At 43.0% G+C, this 21532-nt stretch overlaps 1 protein-coding gene across 10 annotated transcripts in view; it reads right to left on the bottom strand.

Annotated features, from left to right (window-relative positions):
• LOC115253786 (BMP-binding endothelial regulator protein) overlaps positions 1–21532 on the bottom strand; it is a 250813-nt gene that overhangs the window by 51874 nt on the left and 177407 nt on the right. For all 10 annotated transcript variants that reach the window (XM_062852094.1, XM_062852096.1, XM_062852095.1 and 7 more), the window contains exon 6: positions 13266–13442. In XM_062852094.1, coding sequence (XP_062708078.1) covers positions 13266–13442 — 177 coding nt within the window. The remainder of the gene's footprint in view (positions 1–13265; positions 13443–21532) is intronic.

Below are 21532 nucleotides of genomic sequence, written 5' to 3'. Positions count from 1 at the left end.
GATTGACGTCAGCGAAGTGCAGCTGATACCGGGACTGGCTGCAAATTTGCTTTCGGTGAGTAAAATCGTCGATAGAGGTCACACGGTCATTTTCAGGCAGCAAGGTTGCGAGGTGATCAACCCAGAGGGACGGAAAATCGCCACCGGTCATCGATCGAATGGGCTTTTCAAGCTGGATCAGCAACCCTCGAAGGCATTGGCGTGTCATCCAACGAAGTAGATCGATTTGTGGCACAAGCGAACGGGACATCTGTCCATAAAGGGCCTGAAACAATTAAAGAACGGATTAGCATCAGGCGTGGATTTCGTCGAATCGGAAACTGGTGACTGCAAGGTTTGCGCTTTGGGACGGCAGACTCGGTTGCCGTTCAGCAAGGAAGGAAGAAGGGCCACGGAGATTCTCGAGCTGGTCCACTCCGATATATGCGGCCCCATGGAGGAGGTTTCCATCGGAGGCAGCCGCTATTACATTACATTCATCGACGACAAAACCCGCAGGATTTTCGTGTACTTCTTGCGCACAAAATCCGAAGAAGAGGTAACCGAAGCGTTCAAGAATTTCTACATCATGGCCGAGCGACAGACTGGCAAGAAGTTGAAGATCTTGAGGACCGACAACGGAAAGGAATTCAAGAACCGTGGATTCGAGAAGCTCCTGGAACGTCTAGGAATCTGCCATCAGACAACTGTGGAGTATACACCCGAGCAGAATGGGATGGCAGAACGGGCCAACCGGACGATAGTGGAGAGAGCCCGTTGCATGTTGCACGAAGCCAACTTGCCGAAGAGATTTTGGGCGGAAGCGACTGCTACCGCTGTGTACATCATCAACCGTTCTCCGTCGAAAGGAATTCGCACGACTCCCGAAGAAGCCTGGTCGGGACAGAAACCGGATCTGTCCAACCTGAGGATTTTCGGGACAACAACGATGTCGCATATTCCGAAGCAACGGCGGCGCAAATGGGATGCGAAGGCAGAAGAATGTATCCTGATCGGCTTCGATGAGGAAAGCAAGGCATACCGGCTCTACAACAAGAAAACCAGAACCGTGTTCAAATCAAGAGATGTGACGTTCATTGACGAAGGAAGGTCAGCGGCGTGTCAAGAGTTAGCGGTCCAGAAGTGTGATGGTGAAGTGAACCTGAGAGCGAAGCGACGACAACCAACGATGGTCCGGTTGGATTTCGAGGATTGCGATGTGCCAGACGAAACCCGTGAAGTGCTGGAAGTGAACCGTACGAATCCACCCGAACAAGATGACGATAGCAGCTCCGAGGACAACTACGATAGCGCATACGACTCTGTGACGATCCCTGCTGACAACATTGTGACGAACCCCACTGCGCTCCCATCGCGAACAGTTTCAAATCCGCCCGTGTCACACGAGGCGTCGAGGCGAAGCGGTAGGGAGCGCTTCATCCCCGGCAAGTATAAACAATATAGTATTCGATGCAAAGGTCTACCCGCTTCGACGTTTTCAGATGGTCCATGCCGAACGAGCGACGACGCGACTGGTGAGGTCACCGGTAGTTTGGCCAACAGTTCGGAATCTGCTCAGCACTCTGCGTCCCCGTCGTACTCCAATCAAAGGCCAGTTGATGATGTTCAACAAGGGTTGATGCTCAGCGATAGGGGACGCTTTCCCCAAGGCAAGTATTGTAATATCATCCCTGAAGGCAGTTCCACCGGTTACGATTCCCCGCAGCACATTTCCGATGATCCCGCTACTCCCGAAGACGCATTATCGCGAGACGACGCCCGGCTATGGAAGTCCGCGATGCAGGAGGAGTATGAGGCGCAGATGCGAAATGGAACCTGGACTCTCACGGATCTCCCGGCAGGAAGGAAGGCCATTCGTTGCAAATGGGTTTACAAAACCAAACTCGACGCGGAAGGAAGACCAGCTCGTCACAAGGCCAGGCTGGTAATCAAAGGATACTCGCAGCGAAAGGGGGTAGACTATGAAGAAACATACTCCCCTGTTGTACGTCATAGTTCCCTGCGATATCTCTTTGCGACGGCAGCCCGTTTGAATCTCGACATCGATCAAATGGATGCGGTTACAGCCTTCCTCCAAGGAGAACTCTCGGAGGAGATATATATGGAACAACCGCCTTACTTCGAAGACACTCAGAACAGGACCAAGGTCTGCAAGCTGAACAAGGCTCTCTACGGATTGAAGCAATCGAGCCGCGTGTGGAACCAAAAGCTGGATACCGCATTGAAGAAGTTTGGACTGGTTTCAACGGACTACGACCCCTGCGTATACTACAAGATCGCCGGCAGCAAAATTATGTTTGTGGCGATCTACGTCGATGATGTGCTCATCTTTACGAACTGTCGTCGATGGCGGAAGCAGCTGAAGGATGATCTGGCACGGGAGTTCCTGATGAAAGACATCGGTCCAGCCAAGAACGTTTTGGGGATGCGTATCACGAGAAGCCAAGGTAAGATTTCCATCGACCAAGAAGCGTATGTGGAGACCATCCTGGAGCGGTTCCAAATGGCCAAGAGCAACCCGGTTGCGACACCGTTAAACCCGAGCGACAAGCTTACGAAGGATATGCAACCAACCGACGATGAAGAGGCCGAACGAATGAAGCGTGTTCCGTACAAGGAGGCCGCCCAGTCAACCAGTCATCGTATAAGATGTTGTATAAGATGATAAAGTGGAGGCGATATGCGTACATTTTACATGTGCCTAAATGGAGGCATGCACGCATATGGCCTCCACTTTATCATCTTATGCAACATCTTTTACGACGACTGGTTGTCTGGGCGTAGGATGTCTGATGTACCTGGCGCAGTGCACACGTCCGGACATATGCCACGCTGTCAACGTTTTGTGCCGGTTCAATGAAAACCCCGGAGAAAAACATTGGAACGCCGTCAAACATCTGCTGAGATACCTAAGAGGCACCTCGAAGTTTCGACTTACGTACAGGAAGGACGCCGACTCGACGATTACAGGGTACGCTGATGCGGATTGGGCTACGAGCAGTGAGGACCGGAAGTCCATCACAGGATTCGTTTTCATCGCGCAAGGTGGTGCGATTTCCTGGTGCTGCAAACGTCAACAGACTGTAGCGCTTTCGACTTGTGAAGCCGAGTACATGGCGCTCTCGGCAGCCGTGCAAGAAGCGCTTTGGTGGAAGCGCCTGCGTGCAACGTTTGATGTCGATGAAGCGGTCCAGATCAATTGCGACAACCAAAGCACTATCGCAGTCGCCAAAAACGGTGGATACTATCCAAGGACTAAGCATATTGACATCCGTCATTGCTTCATCAGGGAGGCTGTTCAACGCGGCGACATCGACGTTGTCTACATCAGTACCGAGAAACAACTGGCGGACTGTTTGACTAAGCCACTCGCAAAACCCAAGATCGAGCTCCAGCGAGCTGCAATGAGAATCCAGAGTCAGTAGGTTGAGGAGTGTTGAAGAACGTATCGAAGCAACCTATGACTTGTAAACTAGCATTAGACATTAGAAATAAATTTTCACTTTAGTACCGTCCACACACGAGACAAGACGTGTTTCCTATTCTCTGCCCAATAGTAATACCACAGACAAACAGACGTAACACCTTGAACGATTTTCATGGAAATCCATCGCCCAGTTCACACTACCATCACCTTGTGGAAAAGTTGCACGAATCATTGTGTTGTGCAATATCGTCAACAGAAGGCGCTAATGTAAAACGTCAAACGCATAGAAAAACGATGCGCGCCTCTGGTTGTGAAAGCCACAACTATGAAAATTTGCCTATGTTCCCCTATGTTGTTTTGCCTATGTTCCCCTCGTTCTCCACATTGACCTGCAACCTGAGGCGCCATTCTCGCCAAAAAATAGGACACTACCAACACTGAATATCCCGAGCAGCTATCTCATTGGTTCCTTGTGTGAGTGAAGCTGATTTGGCGATACTGGTGTAGCAACTGCTGGCGATTAATCAAGCTCAAACTCATGGCACATCAAAATTTTCAGACTTTCACCAATATTCAGAATGTAAAAGAAATTTAGCATATTAGTACTACATGGAAATATTCGCCATCTAGCGGCGTAGGACCCAGTTTCCGGAAAGTTGAAAATGCAGCAAATTTGCACATTGCACATAAATGTGGGTTTCAGGTGAACTATCCATTCATTCAAATTTCGCTGGGAACTTCGACAAGGTGACGGACATTCGCCTGAAACACGAAGCAGCAAAGGTCGCAGTGGTAGTGAATGCGGTTCAAACAAAGTACATGGTGGTAGGCAGAACGGAACACGACCGGATCCGTCTAGACAGTAATGTAACGAAATACAGGGATACCTTCGAGGAGGTGGAGGTCAACAAAATTAGTCGTGCAATTCGAACGCGTACAATCAGTGTAAGTAGCTGCGGTCTAAAAGGTTCACTCACGCACCAAATGTACCATGAACAAAACGCCAATAAGACCAGTGGTCCTCTATGGACACGAGACACGGACTATGTTTGAGTGGAACCTGCAAGTATTTGGAGTTTCGACCGTTGCGTACTAATCTTCGGCGGTGTGAAGTAGAAGGGTGAGTGGCGGTAAAGCATGAATCACGAGCTCGTTGCACTGTACGGCGAACCCAGTATTCAGAAGGTGGACATAGCCGGAAGTATACGATGAGCAGGGCATATTGCAAGAATGCTGGACAACAACCTTGCAAATTTGCAAATCGGGTTAGCACAAAAATTGACAACATTTCTCCGAGAACCGGTTCCTGGACCATCAGGTGGACAATGATGTTTCCAGTTGTTCGATAATTGATAAACTATCTATGAAATTCTATGAATTTTGATAAGTCTCACGGCACATTCCAGGTGTCCAGGAAACCGGGTTTAGAACCATCTAGTGGCCAATCCTGTTTTTGGCATTCAACTTGGCCACTGATGTATTCGCATCAAAATTCTGCAACTCTTGATAGATCGGACAGCGTGATCAAAGACATTGTGGGAATTGAGCACTTTTCCGGGGTCCTGGTAATCGCTTCCGCGACTACTAGGTGGACAATGTTGTTTCCCGTAGTTGGCTTGAAAACTGATGAATTCATTATAAAATTCTGAGAATTTTGATGTGCCGCACGAGATGGTCATAAAAAATGCGAGAATTGGCCACATTCTCGGGGTCATGGGGACAGGTTCCAGGACCACCAAATGGCAAATTCTGCCTCTGATACCTGATGTGAGCATCAAAATTCTGCACATTTCGATGCATCGGACAGGTTGTCTTCAGTTGCTGGTTTGATAACTGATGAATTATCTATGAAATTCTGCGAATTTTGATGTGCCACATGAGATGGTCATACACAATGCGAGAACTGGCCACATTTCCGGGGCCTTCGGATCCGGGTCCGAGACCTCTCCAAGTGGCCATTCCTGCTTTTCGTATCTGATGTGGCCACTGATACATTCGCATCAAAATTCTAAAAAAATCGCACGGCATGGTAAAAAAAATCGAGAATTGATCACACTTTGGGGGTCCTTGGAACCGGTCCTGGGAACCGGCTCCGGGACCACCAAGCGGACCATGTTGTTTCCTGTTGCTTGTTTGATGACTGATGAATTACCTACACATGATGTTCTGAGAATTTTGATGTGCCATACGGCAAGGTCATACAAACTGCGAGAATTGGCCACATTTTCGGAGTCCTGGGAACCGGTTACCGGGAACCTGTTCCAGAACCACTAAGTGACCAATCCTGCTTTTCGTATCTGATGTGGCCACTGATATATTCGCAACAAAATTCTGCAAATTTAGATATGTCGCAAGGCATAGTAAAAAAAATCGAGAATTGACCACATTTCCGGGGGCCTCGGAACCGGCCCTGGGAACCGGTTCCGAAATCACCAAGCGGACAATGTTGTCTGCAGTGAGTGGTTTGATAACTGGTGAATTGTCAATGAAATTCTGCGAATTTCGATGTGCCATACGGCAAGCTCATATAAACTGCGAGAATTGGCCACATTTCCGGGGTCCCGGGAATCGGTTCCGGGACCACCAAGTGGCCAATCTTGCTTCTGGCTTCTGACATGGTCACTGATGTATTCTCCATAAAATTCTGCAACTTTTGATATGTCGCACGGCATGGATTCACCATATTTGTAAAATGGTCACCTATCGGGGGTCTCCGGGAAGCCGTTCCGAGGCCTCAAGATTTAGTCCCGTGGCCACCTGATAGCCAAAACTCATCTGGTCAGTTGGCTTAGTGGTTGGGGCAGTTTGATGCTGCTTTTTCCGGTGCATTTAGCACTCCAAACATTCAAATCAGCTGCATTTCGCATAACTTATTGCGAAAAATACCCTCCTTCGAAAATGGTCAAACCATGGTCCCTCTGGCGTCGGTTCCAAGTGGCCACATCCAACCGAACCTTAGTTTAGAGCCGGATCCACAAAATTTAAGCCCTAACGATAATTTTGAGTACAAAAACTTTATTTTTTTATTGAGAAATGACTGTGAAATCGTTGTACCAAATCCGGGTCAATATGACCCGAACACCTTAAACGTAACTTTTTTTGTCCAGCCCTTCAGAAACGGTCAAAATTATCGGTCAAAATTTTAAAAATAAGTTTTTGGCAAAAGATTTAAAGTCACAAAGTTTCAAAGCTATAGCAAATCAGGATCAAAAGATATTGCGCCTGAAAAGTGCGATCCGGGTCATATTGACCCGAACACCGTAGGAAGGTTAAACAAACTAAAAGTTCTAATTTATGCCGATGACATGAAGCTCTTTCTGGAAATACGAAATGAAGAAGACATCAATGTATTCCACAATGAAATTCACATATTCTACGTATGGTGCAAAAAAAGCCTTTTAGAATTAAATGTAAAAAAATGCAACTTAATATCATTTAGCAGAAAAAGAACAACACCAAACATTTCAGTTGCATTAGGAAATCAAAATGTGGAAAAATGTGAAAGAGTAAGAGACTTAGGAGTAATCTTAGACTCTAAGCTTACTTTCGTAGACCACTACAACACAATAATTCACAGGGCTAATAACATGCTAGGGTTTATTAAGCGTTTCTGCTACAACTTTAATGACCCATACACAATCAAAACTCTGTATATTGCATATACAGGGTGTTAGGTTCCTGAGTGCAAACTTTTTAAAGGGTGATAGAGGACCAAAAATGGAGAAAAAAATTGTTCTACGCATATAGTCAAATCTCAATCGTTACGTAGTTATTGAACTCCCCATGTTTTTGACTCTTATTGCCTTAACTGGCTATAACTTGAAAATGGTCAAACTTATCGAAGTTTTTTGACCCTTATTCGAAAGATTATTGAATTTTCTATCAAATGGCATCTTTTAATCGATTGGTTTAGTTTAATAACTAAGTTGTCTAGAGCAAATAGCTCAAAAGTAGTGTGTTTTAATTTATTTTTGTCAATTATCTTTGAAAAATGCGTAATAACTCAAAATTCTTTCTTAGGCAAAGTTGTGGCCCCTGTTTCACTCTACAATTCGTTCTTTGACATCAAACTTCTATCTCTTATCGTTTTGTTGCAATTTCGATTTTAACATCGCATTTCAGATCATAAACTTGCAACTGTCATGGAAAGCACTTTTTTGCGCATTGTGCCGCACATTTAAATCAAAATTGCAAGAAAACGATAAGAGCTAGAAGCTGAGTGTCTAGGAACGAATTGTAGAGTGGCACAGGGGCCACAACTTTGCCCAAGAAAGAATTTTGATTTATTACGCATGTTTCAAAGATAATTGACAAAAACCAATAAAAATACACTATTTTTAGCTATTTTGCTCTAGAAAACTTAGTTATTTAACTAAACTAATCGATTCAAAGATGCCGTTAGATAGAAAATTCAATAATCTTTCGAATAAGGGTCAAAAAAATTCGAAAAGTTTGACCATTTTCAAGTTATTGTCAGTTAAGGCAATAAGAGTCAAAAACATGGGGAGTTCAATAATTACGTAATGATTGAGATTTGACCATATGCGTAGAACAATTTTTTTCTCCTTTTATGGTCCTCTATCACCCTTTAAAAAGTTTGCACTCAGGAACCTAACACCCTGTATAAGATCAATACTGGAATATTGCAGCATTGTATGGTCTCCTTTTTCAATCACGCACGAAGAAAGATTAGAATCAGTACAAAAGCAATTTCTATTATATGCTCTTCGTAAATTAGGTTGGACTTCATTTCCACTTCCATCATATGAAGCACGCTGCAAGCTTATCGACATACAAACATTGAAAGAGCGGCGTGAAATTGCAATGGTTTCTTTTGTTAACGATATCGTTTCACAACGTATTGATTCAACAAAAATCTTATCCTCATTAAATTTTTACATACCTTCTCGGCAACTACGAAATCGAAACATATTCATAACAAACCACCGTAGAACAAACTACGCCAAATTTGGGCCTCTTAATCGAATGATGGACATTTATAATCAACACTGCGAAACCATTGACTTTACAATGTCTCGGCATAACCTTAGAAAATACTTTTACAGTCTTCGAAGTCCCAACACCTAAAAACATTATAAATACACTACCTATCCTAATTTAATTTTTTAATATTTTTTATGTATTTCTTAGACTAAACTATAGCATTAAGAAACAAAAAATATGTATATGTAAATGTACTAGTCTACGTCGGTTGACGAAATAAATAAATATTGTCGGTACGAGAAGTAACTTCAACCGAAACGGAGCGCAGTCGTTTATCGATGTTACTTTTTGTAGCTCTGGCTTTACAAGAAGTTCGAACTGGAGGGTGGACTATGCCTACTGTCACAACAATCACCTGGCGGTTCGCTACAGTATCGACTACAACAACAGCAGGCAGCGGGTAGAGGAAGGGGTGGCTAGACCAAGTCCAAGCCCTCGTATGTGGAAGACATCATACTTCAACGACGAGGAATTTAGGGAAACGCTCCGTCATGAGCGAAACATACTCGGTTTAAGCGGGGACGAGCCTGCTAGCAAGTAGCGATGCTCTCGCGTGCATGTGATACATCCATGCCTAGGCAAGTCCACCCTGGGAATGGGAGACCAAGCGTTTGCAAACCTGCGCCGTGCCTGCCTAAGGGCCAGGAAGCGGATACAGCGAATACGCTCTAATGCGGAGCGAAGTGAATGACTGGTGATGTTCGCTGCTGCAAAAGCCGCGCTGAAGACCGTGATAAGGGCAAGCAAAAAGGCCTGCTTTGAGGGTCTCTGTCAGAGTGCCAATGTGAATACGTGGGGTGATGCCTACAGGATCGTGATGACCAAAACGAGAGGTGTAATGGCTCCTACGAAACAATCTCCAGAGATGTTGGAGGGGATCATCGAGGGGCTTTTTCCGCGTCATGATCCTAGTCTTGGGCCTGGGGCCGAGGACTGGGATTGGTGATGAGAAGAGGGTCACCGATGTGGAACTTGTGGGGATTGCGTTGGTAAGGCCCCAGGTCTGGACGGAGTATCGAACTTGGCTTTAAAAGTAGCTATTGCAGAGGCTCTCAACATGTTCAGGTCTGCAGAAATGCCTGGACGAGGGAGTTTTTCCAGAAGTTTGGAAGCGGCAGAGCCTGGTTCTATTGCTAAAGTCGGGGAAACCAATATGTATACTTGATCGACACAGCGGAGGAGGTGCTCGAGGAGATTATCTTCAACAGACTTGAGCCACACCGAGAGTGTAAATGGTCTCTCGAACAACCATTTCGGATACCGGAAGAGGAGTTCGACCGTAGACGTTATCTTGTCGGTTACTAAGAATGAGCAGTAGTGACTTTGGATTTGAGGAGCGCGTTTCATAGCGCCAGTTGGGCGGCTATTGCTGGTTTTGTAAAATCACGGAAAAGACATCAATGAGTGGAAAACACTGATGTTGCATATGGGCATTCACATTATTCAGAGCCACAACTGGATAATTTTAATATTATGTTGCAATTATTTAAGACATTGCAGTAATAAACTTTTGCTGTCATATTTAGAAACAAATTACACCTTCACCACGTTGGAAACCATCCATGGCATCTTTCTTTCCCTTCCCCAAAAAGACTCCCGCAAAAGTGCCTCACTTTCTTCGTGCATAACGTTCTGAGTCCGCCGGTGGTCCTGTCCACTCATCGCCGCAAAGAATGGAATGTCCGAAAATTGGCCATCGTTGCCGTAATAACCACAAGATGATACGGAATAATAACAAAAATCAATAGCCGCCGGCGGCAGCGGGCATTTTGCGAGCACCTCATCTCCGGCATGCCCACCGAACGAACGAACGAACCCGCTTGGATGTTTTGACCACCCAACTAGCAGTAAATCAAAAAATTATCAACATAAAAACACATGTGTATTAATGAGACGCCGGCCGGCCGTGGTTTGAACCGCGTGGCTCAATCACCACCGTGGGTCAGAGATGGAACACGACCGACGAAGCACATTCGCTGGTGGTTTTGGAGCAACAAGGTGCGAAAGCGCAAAAAGGTGTTCCCCGGCGTGATCGGCGTCTCTCGGAGCGTTAGGCTCATTACAAATTTAATGGTTTCGGCCAACACAGCACCCCAGCTGACGATTGATGGGAAGATTATGGGCAAAAAGGATGGGTCGCAGTCGTCAACTTTGAGAGCACCGCTTTTGCTGGCCGGGTCTCATATTCGTCAACGGCAGTTCGGCGGCATCAATCTCTGGCAAACGAGCCACGACGACCCTCTCGCGCGTTCCATTACCCGTTCGATGGTCGACCCAGCCAAATTATGTGATTATACTCGAAAAATTTCTATATTTGCATCCGGGGAGGAGCTTCAACCATCGTGGAGCGTACTGGGGAGTTGGCCAACAATTTCAGAAGTTCGGTAAAGGTTAATCGAATCGGGTTCACCAAATTTATGGCGGTGGTCGAAAGACAGTTTTACGATTTGGAATCGAATCGGCCGTCGTCGTCGTTGTTGTTGTTGTTGTGGTTATAGTCATCGCGCACTTGAAGTGGTAGAGACTCCGGATCTCCCACGTAGCATCTGATGGTGACTAGTGGCGTAGTTAGGCCTCTGTCAAAAGTTTGTAGGACTTATTGCCAGAAACTTCTGAGGCCTTTGGATTCGAAAACTTAATACTTTCATGATGATAACGGAGCTCTTGGTAAGGACAACCCTGAACATTGGTCTATACTGGTATTCATTTGTTTAGTTAATATCAAATTCATGATAATACTGAATCAACAATTTGCCGCCATAATACACGGTTTGTAGCTGCAGCTCTCCAACATCGGTCACGCCCAACACTCACCAGATCACGCTCCACCCGGTCCGCCCATCGTGCTCTCTGCGCTCCACGCCTTCTTGTACCAACCGGATGGTTAGCAAACACCAACTTTGCAGGGTTGTTGTCCGGCATTCTTGCAACATGCCCTGCCCACCGTATCCGTCCAGCTTTAGCCACTTTCAGGATGTTGGGTTCGCCGTAAAGTGCAGCGAGCTCGTGGTTCATCCTTCTCCACCACACACCGTTCTCCTGCACGCCGCCGAAGATCGTCCTTAGCACCCGTCGTTCGAAAACTTCGAGTGCTTGTGGGTCCTCTCGAGCATCGTCCATGTCTCGTGTCCGTAGAGAACCACCGGTCTTATTAACGTCTTGTACATGGTACATTTGGTGCGGGTCCATACTGGTATACCAAGTTTGAAAATTTAATTAGAGTTCCGGAGTTCTTTCTAATAATGATAATAACTAATTAAAAACATCCCAAACAAATCGAAACGAAGGAAAAAAAAAATAGTGTTTTCGACTTTCCCAAAAATACCAATAATTCGAAGACAATCCATCCCTGTTGTATATTACTCAAAAATTAAAAATGGCAACTTAACCTGAAATTTGTACACGAGATTATGAATTTCGTTTAAACCTCATCAGAAAATGTCCAATAAAATATCTAAAGCAATTCTAAGTACCAGGAATTTATTGAAAATTTCCATAAGAAAAAAGGTGAATCCACAAAAAGTCTCCCTGATTTTTCCAAATTTGTTTGTGGAAATTATTCCAGAAATCCTGTTAAGAGTTCTTTTGAGAATTGCACCTTTCTTTTCTTATAACAATTCAACTTTGGCAGATGGATCTGACCTTTGTGATAGATAAAAATATTCTGAAAATCCAACATAGAAATCATGTTATTGCGTTTATAGAAAATGGTTACAGCAAATTCTTGAACAATTATTTTAGAAAATTTACCAGAAATGGAATTCCTGTAGAATTATGACAAAAAATCTTCTGGCAAAAAGTTTCCAACGACCCAAAAATCATAGATATGCCTATATATGGAGTGAAATGCCTTTATTAACCCGGGAGCGGTTGCGTGTGTACTGAGTGAGTACATGCACCATGAAAAATGCACGCTTGTAGAGTGTGAGCGCAGCGTCGCTGCAGGTAGTCAAAGACGCGACTGCTCGAGGGTTAATAAGACATGTCACCAAATACAACATTCCCGAAACCTTTAGATTATCACAACCTGCCCCCTCCGAGAAAAAATGTCCTAACTTCGCCCCCGTCGGATGTTGATGAAGACGACGGCGATGATGTTGTTGTGTGTACCCTCCGAGAGCTTATGCCTAATATTGTACCATAAATCATCGGTGAGAAACGAGATGAACACGGCCAGCAACAACCGCACAGCGCCAGCGGCATTCTCACAAGAATTCCCTTTCGACGACCCCCGGCCGAACTCGAACTCGAGCATTGCCGACGACGACGGCCAGCAAAACCAAAGAACCAACAAGAGCCACCGAGCCAACAACGGAGGATGAAAGATGATCATGTAATTATCTGACTTTTTCAATCGATACTCTCGGGAACTGACATGACTCGACGGTGTGCATGGGGAAACATGGAAAATTTGGATAACGGTGATGCCGGGAGGCTGGGGGAGAAGTGGCGAAGACAAAACAAGAGCACACGATCCGAAGAGTCCGAAGAAGTGGATTCCCGCATGCCCCTTTTCGGAAGATCTTCTTTTATTGGAAGCTAATTTGATTATAATGAGTTGGTTAATCGATTCGTTAAAGAATCGATAATGACTACTTAAATTGAGATGCCAGAGATTGAAATGAGCTAATCGGTGAGAATGGGTGGCCTCAATATGCCGTTGTTGATGCGTTGGTTGGTTGGTTGAAAGTGGAATGCGAGATGCTGATGAGATGAGAGAAAACATATATATTTTCTGATTCATTGTGGTTTGCTTAAGCAGTGCGTGGGATTGGGTTGTGGGAAAAAGAATACATCTTGCCCCGGAATCTAAATATGCTCATTGCTTACTCACCTAGGCATATTGGACAGCACTGGCCATGCTTCAGAGGAAGCGGATTCGAACAGGGGGTGTAGCATTTGATGCGTGACCGCGTTATTACACCGGAAACGCACTTGTAGTGTTCACAGGGATCGTCGGGATCTGTCCATTCTGTCCCACTGTCTATCATTCGACCTTCGTATAAACATCCTGAAAGATAAAAAAAAGTTCATTTCTGAGTTATTCATATGTGTCATTTTGTGGTTTGACACGAATGCCACAATAAAGGTAGTGATCGATTTTACTGAAGCTCAGCACTCCAGCTATCAAATATAGAGGTTTCAGGGGTGTTTGGGAGGCTCCAGGTCTTAACCCTCAAATGGATACCTTAAGTGAAGGTCCGTTTTGGGACCCTGGGGTCCATTGGACCCAACATATTTTCTTGTGTATCTCGTGATTCTTACTTTTTAAAGGAATGTTGTTTTCAGCCAAAATTTCAAGGCCTATCTAGTGATAAACAATTTAGTACAGGAAATTTCCACTAGGTGGCACTTGAGAACATTCCAAAATGCCACCAATCAATAGGATGAAACGTACCTAAGCACGCGGACAAGACGCTCATAACAATAGGGTAGATTGCACTTCTGTAGATGTGAAGTGTCTTTGATATAGATGTTCGGTAGGTCAAACATTCACAGTTGATGAGCCATTTGATTCGAAATTCTGCCATTTGGTGGCGCTAATAAGCATATACAGTTTATATCTGTCGTATATCGGAATGTTTATTATTTATTGAGATGGTGTCTAACGCAAAGTTTTTTTGGTAGGAATCGGCCTACATAATGGAGTCCAATAATACATGATAACAGTAAATATTCTACAGACTTGTGGATATTGGTGGATGGATACATGGTTAAGTAATGCAATTGTTTTTAAGTAAGCATTCTAATTGTATATCTTAGAGGAAACCCAGAAGCGATTCCCGGAGTAATCCCAGGAGGAATTTCTGGAAGAATCCCGGGAGACACTCCTCATGGAGTCCAGGAAATTCATGGAGAAATCCCAGAGCAATTCTAAAAGAAATTCCTGGAGGGATTTCAGGTGGAATTCCTGGAGCAATCACGGGAAGAATTCATCCAGGAGTCCTATAAAGAATTCCTGGAGGAATCCTTTGTGGAATTCCAAGAGGAATACTGGGAGGAGTTGCTGGAGTGATATTTCTATGAATTTCTAGTTGAAGCGCTAGTGGAGTTCCTATGAGAAGTTCTGTTAAGACATTTCGGAAGAAATTTCTGAAGGTATCCGTATGGGAGTCTCTGGATCAACGCGAGTGTATTCATTAAAACCATGCTGGAAGTGATTTCTAGTCGGTCATTATTAATTTCTTTTATTTCGTGGGCCAGGGGTATTTGTGCGTCTATCAAACAATGCACAAATTCAAATGGTCATTGAGAAAGTTTTAATATATTCAAAAGCTGTGGCGGAGGGGGTGTGAGTCCCTGGGGTGAATCTCTGTAAAAGACTAGGAACGGATTACTGAAATTTTTAAACTAACCGCTGAATAAATTTTTGAAAAAATCCCGAAAGATTTTTCGGAAGAAATCATTACAAGAATTCTCGGAGCAATACCTGCAGGAATCCCTGGAGAAATTTCTGAAAGTATACCTGGAGGAATCCCTGGATGAATTCCTGGAGGAATCCAAAGAGCAATTATACGAGAAGTTTCAGGAAAAAATCCAAAGAATCCGCATCAGAAATCCCTGTAGAAATTACTAGGAAAAATTTTAGATGAATCCTTGGAGGAATTTCTGGACGCCTTTCTGGAGGAATTCTTCGAGAAATCACAGAAGGAATTCCTAGATGTATTTCTGGAGGAAATCCTGGAGAACCTTCTGGACAAATTCCATGTGGAATCCTTGGAGAAGTTCCAGGACTAATGTCTGGAGCATTAGGGATTTTTTTCTCTATTACACAAATTGGTACGAAGGTTCTGAAGGTTGATGAAATTTTTTCATATGTAGGGATCATATAGGGTGACGAAGGGTATTATCGGCAGGCTTGTTCTCTTCGTCATGGGGGGTTTTTGTAGGCCGAATTGCCTGAAATTTGGGCATATAACTCAGCTTGGTTTGGAAGGATTTGAGGCCAACTCTGAGACCAACAGGTTTCAAAAAACCCCCCATGACGAAGAGAACAAAACTGCCGAAAATACTTAAGTTCCCCTATATATGGACAAAAACTAACTTGAAAAAAAATCAGGGTCGCCTAATTTTCCGGAAAACTCCAGTGGAAAACAAACATTTTCCACAGACGTCACTTACTTTGAAAAATCATACTCAAAAACGAAGCATCGCAAATACAATTTTTTTTTTTGAAATCATATGCCTATTTTTTCAGCAATTCCTAGATGTATTTCTGGAGGAAATCCTGGAGAATTTTCTGGACAAATTCCTGGAGAAGTTAACCGTAGTGTGGCCAGTAAAAAAAACACCCGTAGAAGGCCGGCAGGGTACCCGGGTACCCACGAAATGGAAATGATCATATCTCAGCGATTTTTCCACCGATTTTAAAAGTTTTTGCCTCATTCAACTCAGAAACTCATTATCTATCAAGATCGTATTTGGTTGGACCGGTCCGATCACCATAGGTACCGGAAAATCCGGATTTCCGGATCCATGTTTTTCTACAATACAATATACGGGGTTTTCGGTAGGTTAGTAGCAATTTCGGTACCAAGCATCGTAAAATTGCTTTGGCATATTGTATCTGACCGGCCTGGAATCATAAAACGTGTTGACTTTGAAACTGTGATTTCGGAACACGCTTCCCGTGGGGCCATGGTTGACCATAAACACTTTAAGGTATCCTAGCCTTAACAATGTAGGTTTCAATATGGTATAAGGACATGCTCCCAAAAATATGGATTTTCCGAAAACCACGGTGATTGGATCGGTCTAACCAAATATTTTCCCGATAGATGATGAGTTTCTGAGTTGAATGAGCTAAACATTTCCAAAATCGATGAAAAATTGACGGAGATATGATCATTTCAATTTCGTGGGTACCCGGGTACCCTGCCGGCTTTCCACGTAATAATAAAATGCAGGAGCCCCTCCCCCTGCCCCTCCTCACTTTAAAATTCGGTCAACCCCATTAATAGATGTATATTCACGAGTTCTAAGATGTAACAGAGCTCCAACATCCTAGTCTTAATAACCATTAAAATATCGAGATTTGAAATTGAAAAAGGTACCCGGGTACCCTGCCGGCCACATAACTGTTAATCAAGAAATTTCTGAAGGAGGCATCCCTGGAGAAGTTCCTGGAGTAATGCCTGGAGCATTAGATAAATTTATAATAAAATTCCAAGATAAATTTCTAAAAGAATTCCCAGAGGAATTCTGAAGGAATTCCAGGAGGAATTCTTGGAGGATTTCTTGGAGGAATTTCTGGAGGAATTACTGGAGGAATCTCACGGAAGAATCCTTAGAGGGATCCCTGAAGGAATTTCTGGTATATTCATGAAGAAATTCCTGGTGCAATTTCTGGACGAAACCTGCAAGATTTCCGGAGGAATCTTTTGGGAAAATTCCTATAGAATCTCCTGAATATCTCCTGAATATCTGAAGCAATCTCTGAAGGATTTCCTGCAGAAATTCCTAGCGAAATTCTTCCCGAAGAAATCGCTGGAGGGATTCCTGGATCAATTTCTGAAGAAATTCCTGTAGAAATTTCTGATGAAATACCTGGGGTAAATCTTGGTGGAATTCCTGGAGGAGTCCGTGGAGAAATGCCTGGATGAAATCCTGGAAGAATACCTGGTATAATTCCTGGATAAATTCCCAGAAAAAAATCTGGGGGAATTTCGAAAGGAATCATTGGAGGATTTCCTGCAGGATTCCTGAAGAAATCCTTGAAAGAATTCCTAAAGGAACCCCTGGAGGAGTTCTTGGAATAATTCCTGGAAAAACTCCGGGAGGGAAATTTCTTAAGAAGCTCCTGGAGAAATTCCTAGAGGAATTGCGGTAGTAATTTCTGAAGGAATTCCTATATGAATTCCTGGAGGAACTTCTGGACAAGTTCCAGGCGGAATCCTAGGAGGAATTCCTGGACAAATCTGTATAGGAAATCTTGGGGAAATTCCATGGAACTATTTATGGAAGATTTCCAGGAGGAATTCCTTAATCAATGTTTTGAGGAATCCTTCAATGAATTCCTGAAAGAATCTCTAGAGGAATTCTGGAAGGAATCCATGGAGAAATTTCTGAAAAAAATCCTAGAGAAATTCCTAAAGGAATTCTGAGAGGATTTTTTTTGTGGAGGTCCAGGAGAAATTTCCGGAGGAATATCTGGAGGAATTCCAGGAGCAATTTCAGAAGGAATTTCTGGGAGAATTACTGGAGGAATCCATGAAATAATTCCTGGAGGGATGTGTAGAGGAAACCGTGGAGAAGAAACTCCTGGATGATTTCTTGGAGGAAACCCAGGAAGGATTTCTGGAAGAATTCCTGGAAGAATTCCTGAAGGAATTGCTGAACGAATTTCCGAAGAAATTCCTGGATCTATTCCTGAATAAATTCCCGGAGGTATTCCTGAAGAAATACCTGGGGTAATTCCTGTTGAAATTCGTGGTAGAACTCCTGGAGGAGTCGCTGGAGAAATGCCTGGATAAATTCCTGGAAGAATGCCAGGAGGAATACCTGAAATAGTTCTTGAATAAATTCCGGAAAGAATTTCTGGGGAAATTTTTAAAAGTATCCCTTGAGGATTTTCTGGAGGATTCCTGAAAAATATTTGAAGGAATTCCTAGATAAATCTCAGAATTCATGCAGGAATCCCAGGAAGAATTACTGGAACAATTTTTGGATAAACTCCGGGAGGAATTCTTGGTGAAATTTCTTAACCCATATCCGCCCAGCGTCCTATTTATAGGACAGATGCCCCGAACGCCCAGCGTCCTATAAATAGGACAGTCCTTTTGATGTGAATATCTCCAGAATTATGCAAAATTTTAGAATACTTTCTTCGGAGGAGATGGTCTCCACACCCATACCTTACTCATAGTGGACAATATAGTTTGTGACTGGTTCACTAGGTGGCGTAAACGATGCTGCAAAGATCACATATTGTCACGATCTATGAGCTTCATTTCCAATGCGAAAATAATTTATTTCCCTGGAATCTTGACAATAATTAATGATTTATAGTTCATTTCTTCGGTAGAGTTGTTTATCAATACATACAAAAGCCAATGTATGTATGATTGTATGTTTATATGCTTGTATGTTTATATGTTTGTATGTTTGTCTATTTGTATGTTGATATGTATGTACGTATGTATATTATGTATCAATGTACCGGCATAACTCTGGAATGCGTCAAGAAATTCCAATCAAATTTGGCATACACATTCCTTAGGGTGTGGATGTGGTAATAGAGTTATTGGAATTCAAGATGGCGGCTTAGGTTCCAAGATGGCGGTCAAAACTCCAGAATATATGCTTTTTAACGGCAATGCTGCTTCGGATACTATGCAATATGGGTATCTATCGATCGTGCTTCATAAGTAGAACTTAAAAATGAATATCCGACGCCATTTTGAAATCCAATATGGTGGACCATATCCAAGATGGCGACCATGGAATGGTAGTTTGATCTATAATACCATGCAATATGGGTATTGGGTATCCATCGATCGGGCTTGATGAGTAAAGCCAAAAATCGATATTTAACGCCATTTTTAAATCCAAGATGGCGGACCATATCCAAGATGGCGGCCACGGAATGAGAGTTTGAGCTATGATACCATGCAATATGGGTATCTATCGATCGGGCTTCATTAGTAGAACTCAAAAATGAATATCCGACGCCATTTTGAAATACAAGATGGCGGACCATATCCAAGATGGTGGCCACGGAATAGTAGATTGAGCTATGATACCATGCAATATGGGTATCCATCGATCGGGCTTCATGGGTAGAAGTCAAAAAATCGATATTTGACACTATTTTTAAATCCAAGATGGCGGACCGTATCCAAGATGGCAGCCTAGGAATGGTAGTTTGAACTATGATACCATGCAATACGGGTATCTATCGATCAGGCTTGATGAGTATGGTAGGGTAGTGGGTAGAGCAAACTGTAGAGAAGGCGGTCTGTTAGAGGGTTTGGGTGAAAGATACAGTAGAGGGAGTGGAGTGGAAGGTTAGGGTAGAGGATAGGGTAGACGGTAGGAAAGTGGGTAGGATAGAGAGTAGGGTAGACGGTACGATTAAACACAATATAGACTAGAGGATACGGTAAAGGATAATGCAGTTATGCTAGAGTATAGGGTAGAGGGTATGGCAGATGGTAGGGTTGATGGTTATGATAAAGCGTAGGATAGAGGGTTGGAATAGAGGGCAAAGAAGACAGTAAGAGTGGGGTGAAGAATTGAGATGAGATTAGATGAGCTGAGGTTTTTTTTTTCGAGATACCTTCAGGAATTCTTTCCACGATTTCTTTAGGCATTTCTTTCGAGAATCTTCCCAGGTTTATTCCCAGGATTCCTTCAGATATTGCTTCCGAGATTGCTGTACGTATTGCTACGGAGTTCTATTCAGTTATTTTTACATCGGTTGCTTCGAAAAATCCTGAAAGGTTTCTTTTAGATATTCTTTTCTGCATTCCTTCAGGGATTTGTGCTGGAATTCTTTCAGAGATTCCTTCCCGGATTCCTGCTGTGACTCTTTAAGGGATTCCTCCCGAAAAAAATATGAAGAAATGTAGATTTCTTCCGAGATTTTTGTCAGGCAATCCTAGATCATAGAGACATCTTTTATAGTTCTTACAGGAATACCTGCTCAGCTTCTGACAGGCAAGACCAGAAGTCATCAGGAATCATGATCATCTCTCTAAGGATTCCATCAGGTATACTTCACAGGATTCCTTCACTTCAGAGATTTCTGCCAGAATTGCTTTAGAAAATTCTGAAAGGATTCTTTCAGAAATTTTAACCATCGTTCTTTCATGGATTTCTGCTGGAATTACTTCACAGATTCATTTTAGTATACTTTCAAAGTGTTCTGTCGAAACATATTCAGAGAGTCCTAATGGAATTCTTTCTACGAGCCGGGATCCTTGCTCGGAATTTACACAGCAATTCCTCCCGGGATTTCTCCTGCGGTTATTTAAGGGATTCCTATCAAGCTTTCAGCTGAGATTCTCTCAGAATTCTACCAGATATGACTCTCAGAATTCCATCAGTAAATCCTCTCGGTATTCTTTCAGGGATTTCTACCGGGAATGTTCTTCCCCCCAGCGTTATGTTTTTCAGACTTTTGTGCGTAATTCCAAATTGCATTTGATAGACCGAATGAAATTGAATTTTTGGGTGGTTTATCATTTTTCATGTAGCCGAAAGAAATTTTTTCGATGTAACATTGATAGTGCCCAGACTAGCACCATAAAACCTACATACCTTATAGTTGAGATCGAAATACGTATCTGTCAAATGATACAAATTAAAAGGAACAGTATTTAACACCATTTTCTTTTTAAAACATGCAACATTTCTGAAAAGTTTATGTATGGTGTGTACGTAAAAAGAGTTTGTGGGGTACTCAATTACTTTATTAGAAATCATTATCTGTGTAAAATCTAACTTCTACAGTATTTTAACGTTTGGTTATGCTACACATAGTGAGCACTCTTTATTTGATTTGTTACAAAAAAAATAAATTTGAGAAATGTAGAACACTGTAGTCGAAACTACATGAAATTACAAGGACCATGCATTGCATACTTTTAGGCGTTTATCGGGTTATATTTCTGCCCCAATTTAAAAGTCCTTTTTCTATTCATTTTGAGTGGTTATCATGTCTCTCACTTGTTTAGAGCTGTATTGTATCTATACGGATCAGAATATAACGATAGCGTAGAAGTTGTGCTAAAATAGAACTCGAGAAAATTATCAGATATTGAGGCCCTACAATGAAGAATTTTTTTGGAACTACACCATAGACTTCCATTTTTTTCGTCGAAACATGCTTATTTAATTGGAACTTGACCTTTGATAACACATTTATTTAAAGATTTGAATTGTGAGACACCTTGGGCGTTAACGGGTTAATGAATCCCTGGAGGATTTTCTAAATAAATTCTCGGAGAAATTGCGGTAGTAATTTCTGAAGGAATCCCTATAGAAATCTCTGGAGGAACTTCTGGATGAATGCCTGGAGGAACCCCTGGATAAATTCCTGGAGACATGCCTGTATCAATTCCTTGATCTCTTGAATCTCTTGAGAAATTCCTTAAGAAA

The sequence above is a fragment of the Aedes albopictus genome, chromosome 2 (genome assembly GCF_035046485.1).
Source record: "Aedes albopictus strain Foshan chromosome 2, AalbF5, whole genome shotgun sequence".
Classification (NCBI taxonomy): domain Eukaryota; kingdom Metazoa; phylum Arthropoda; class Insecta; order Diptera; family Culicidae; genus Aedes; species Aedes albopictus.
This window is presented reverse-complemented; position numbering and strand designations above follow the sequence as displayed.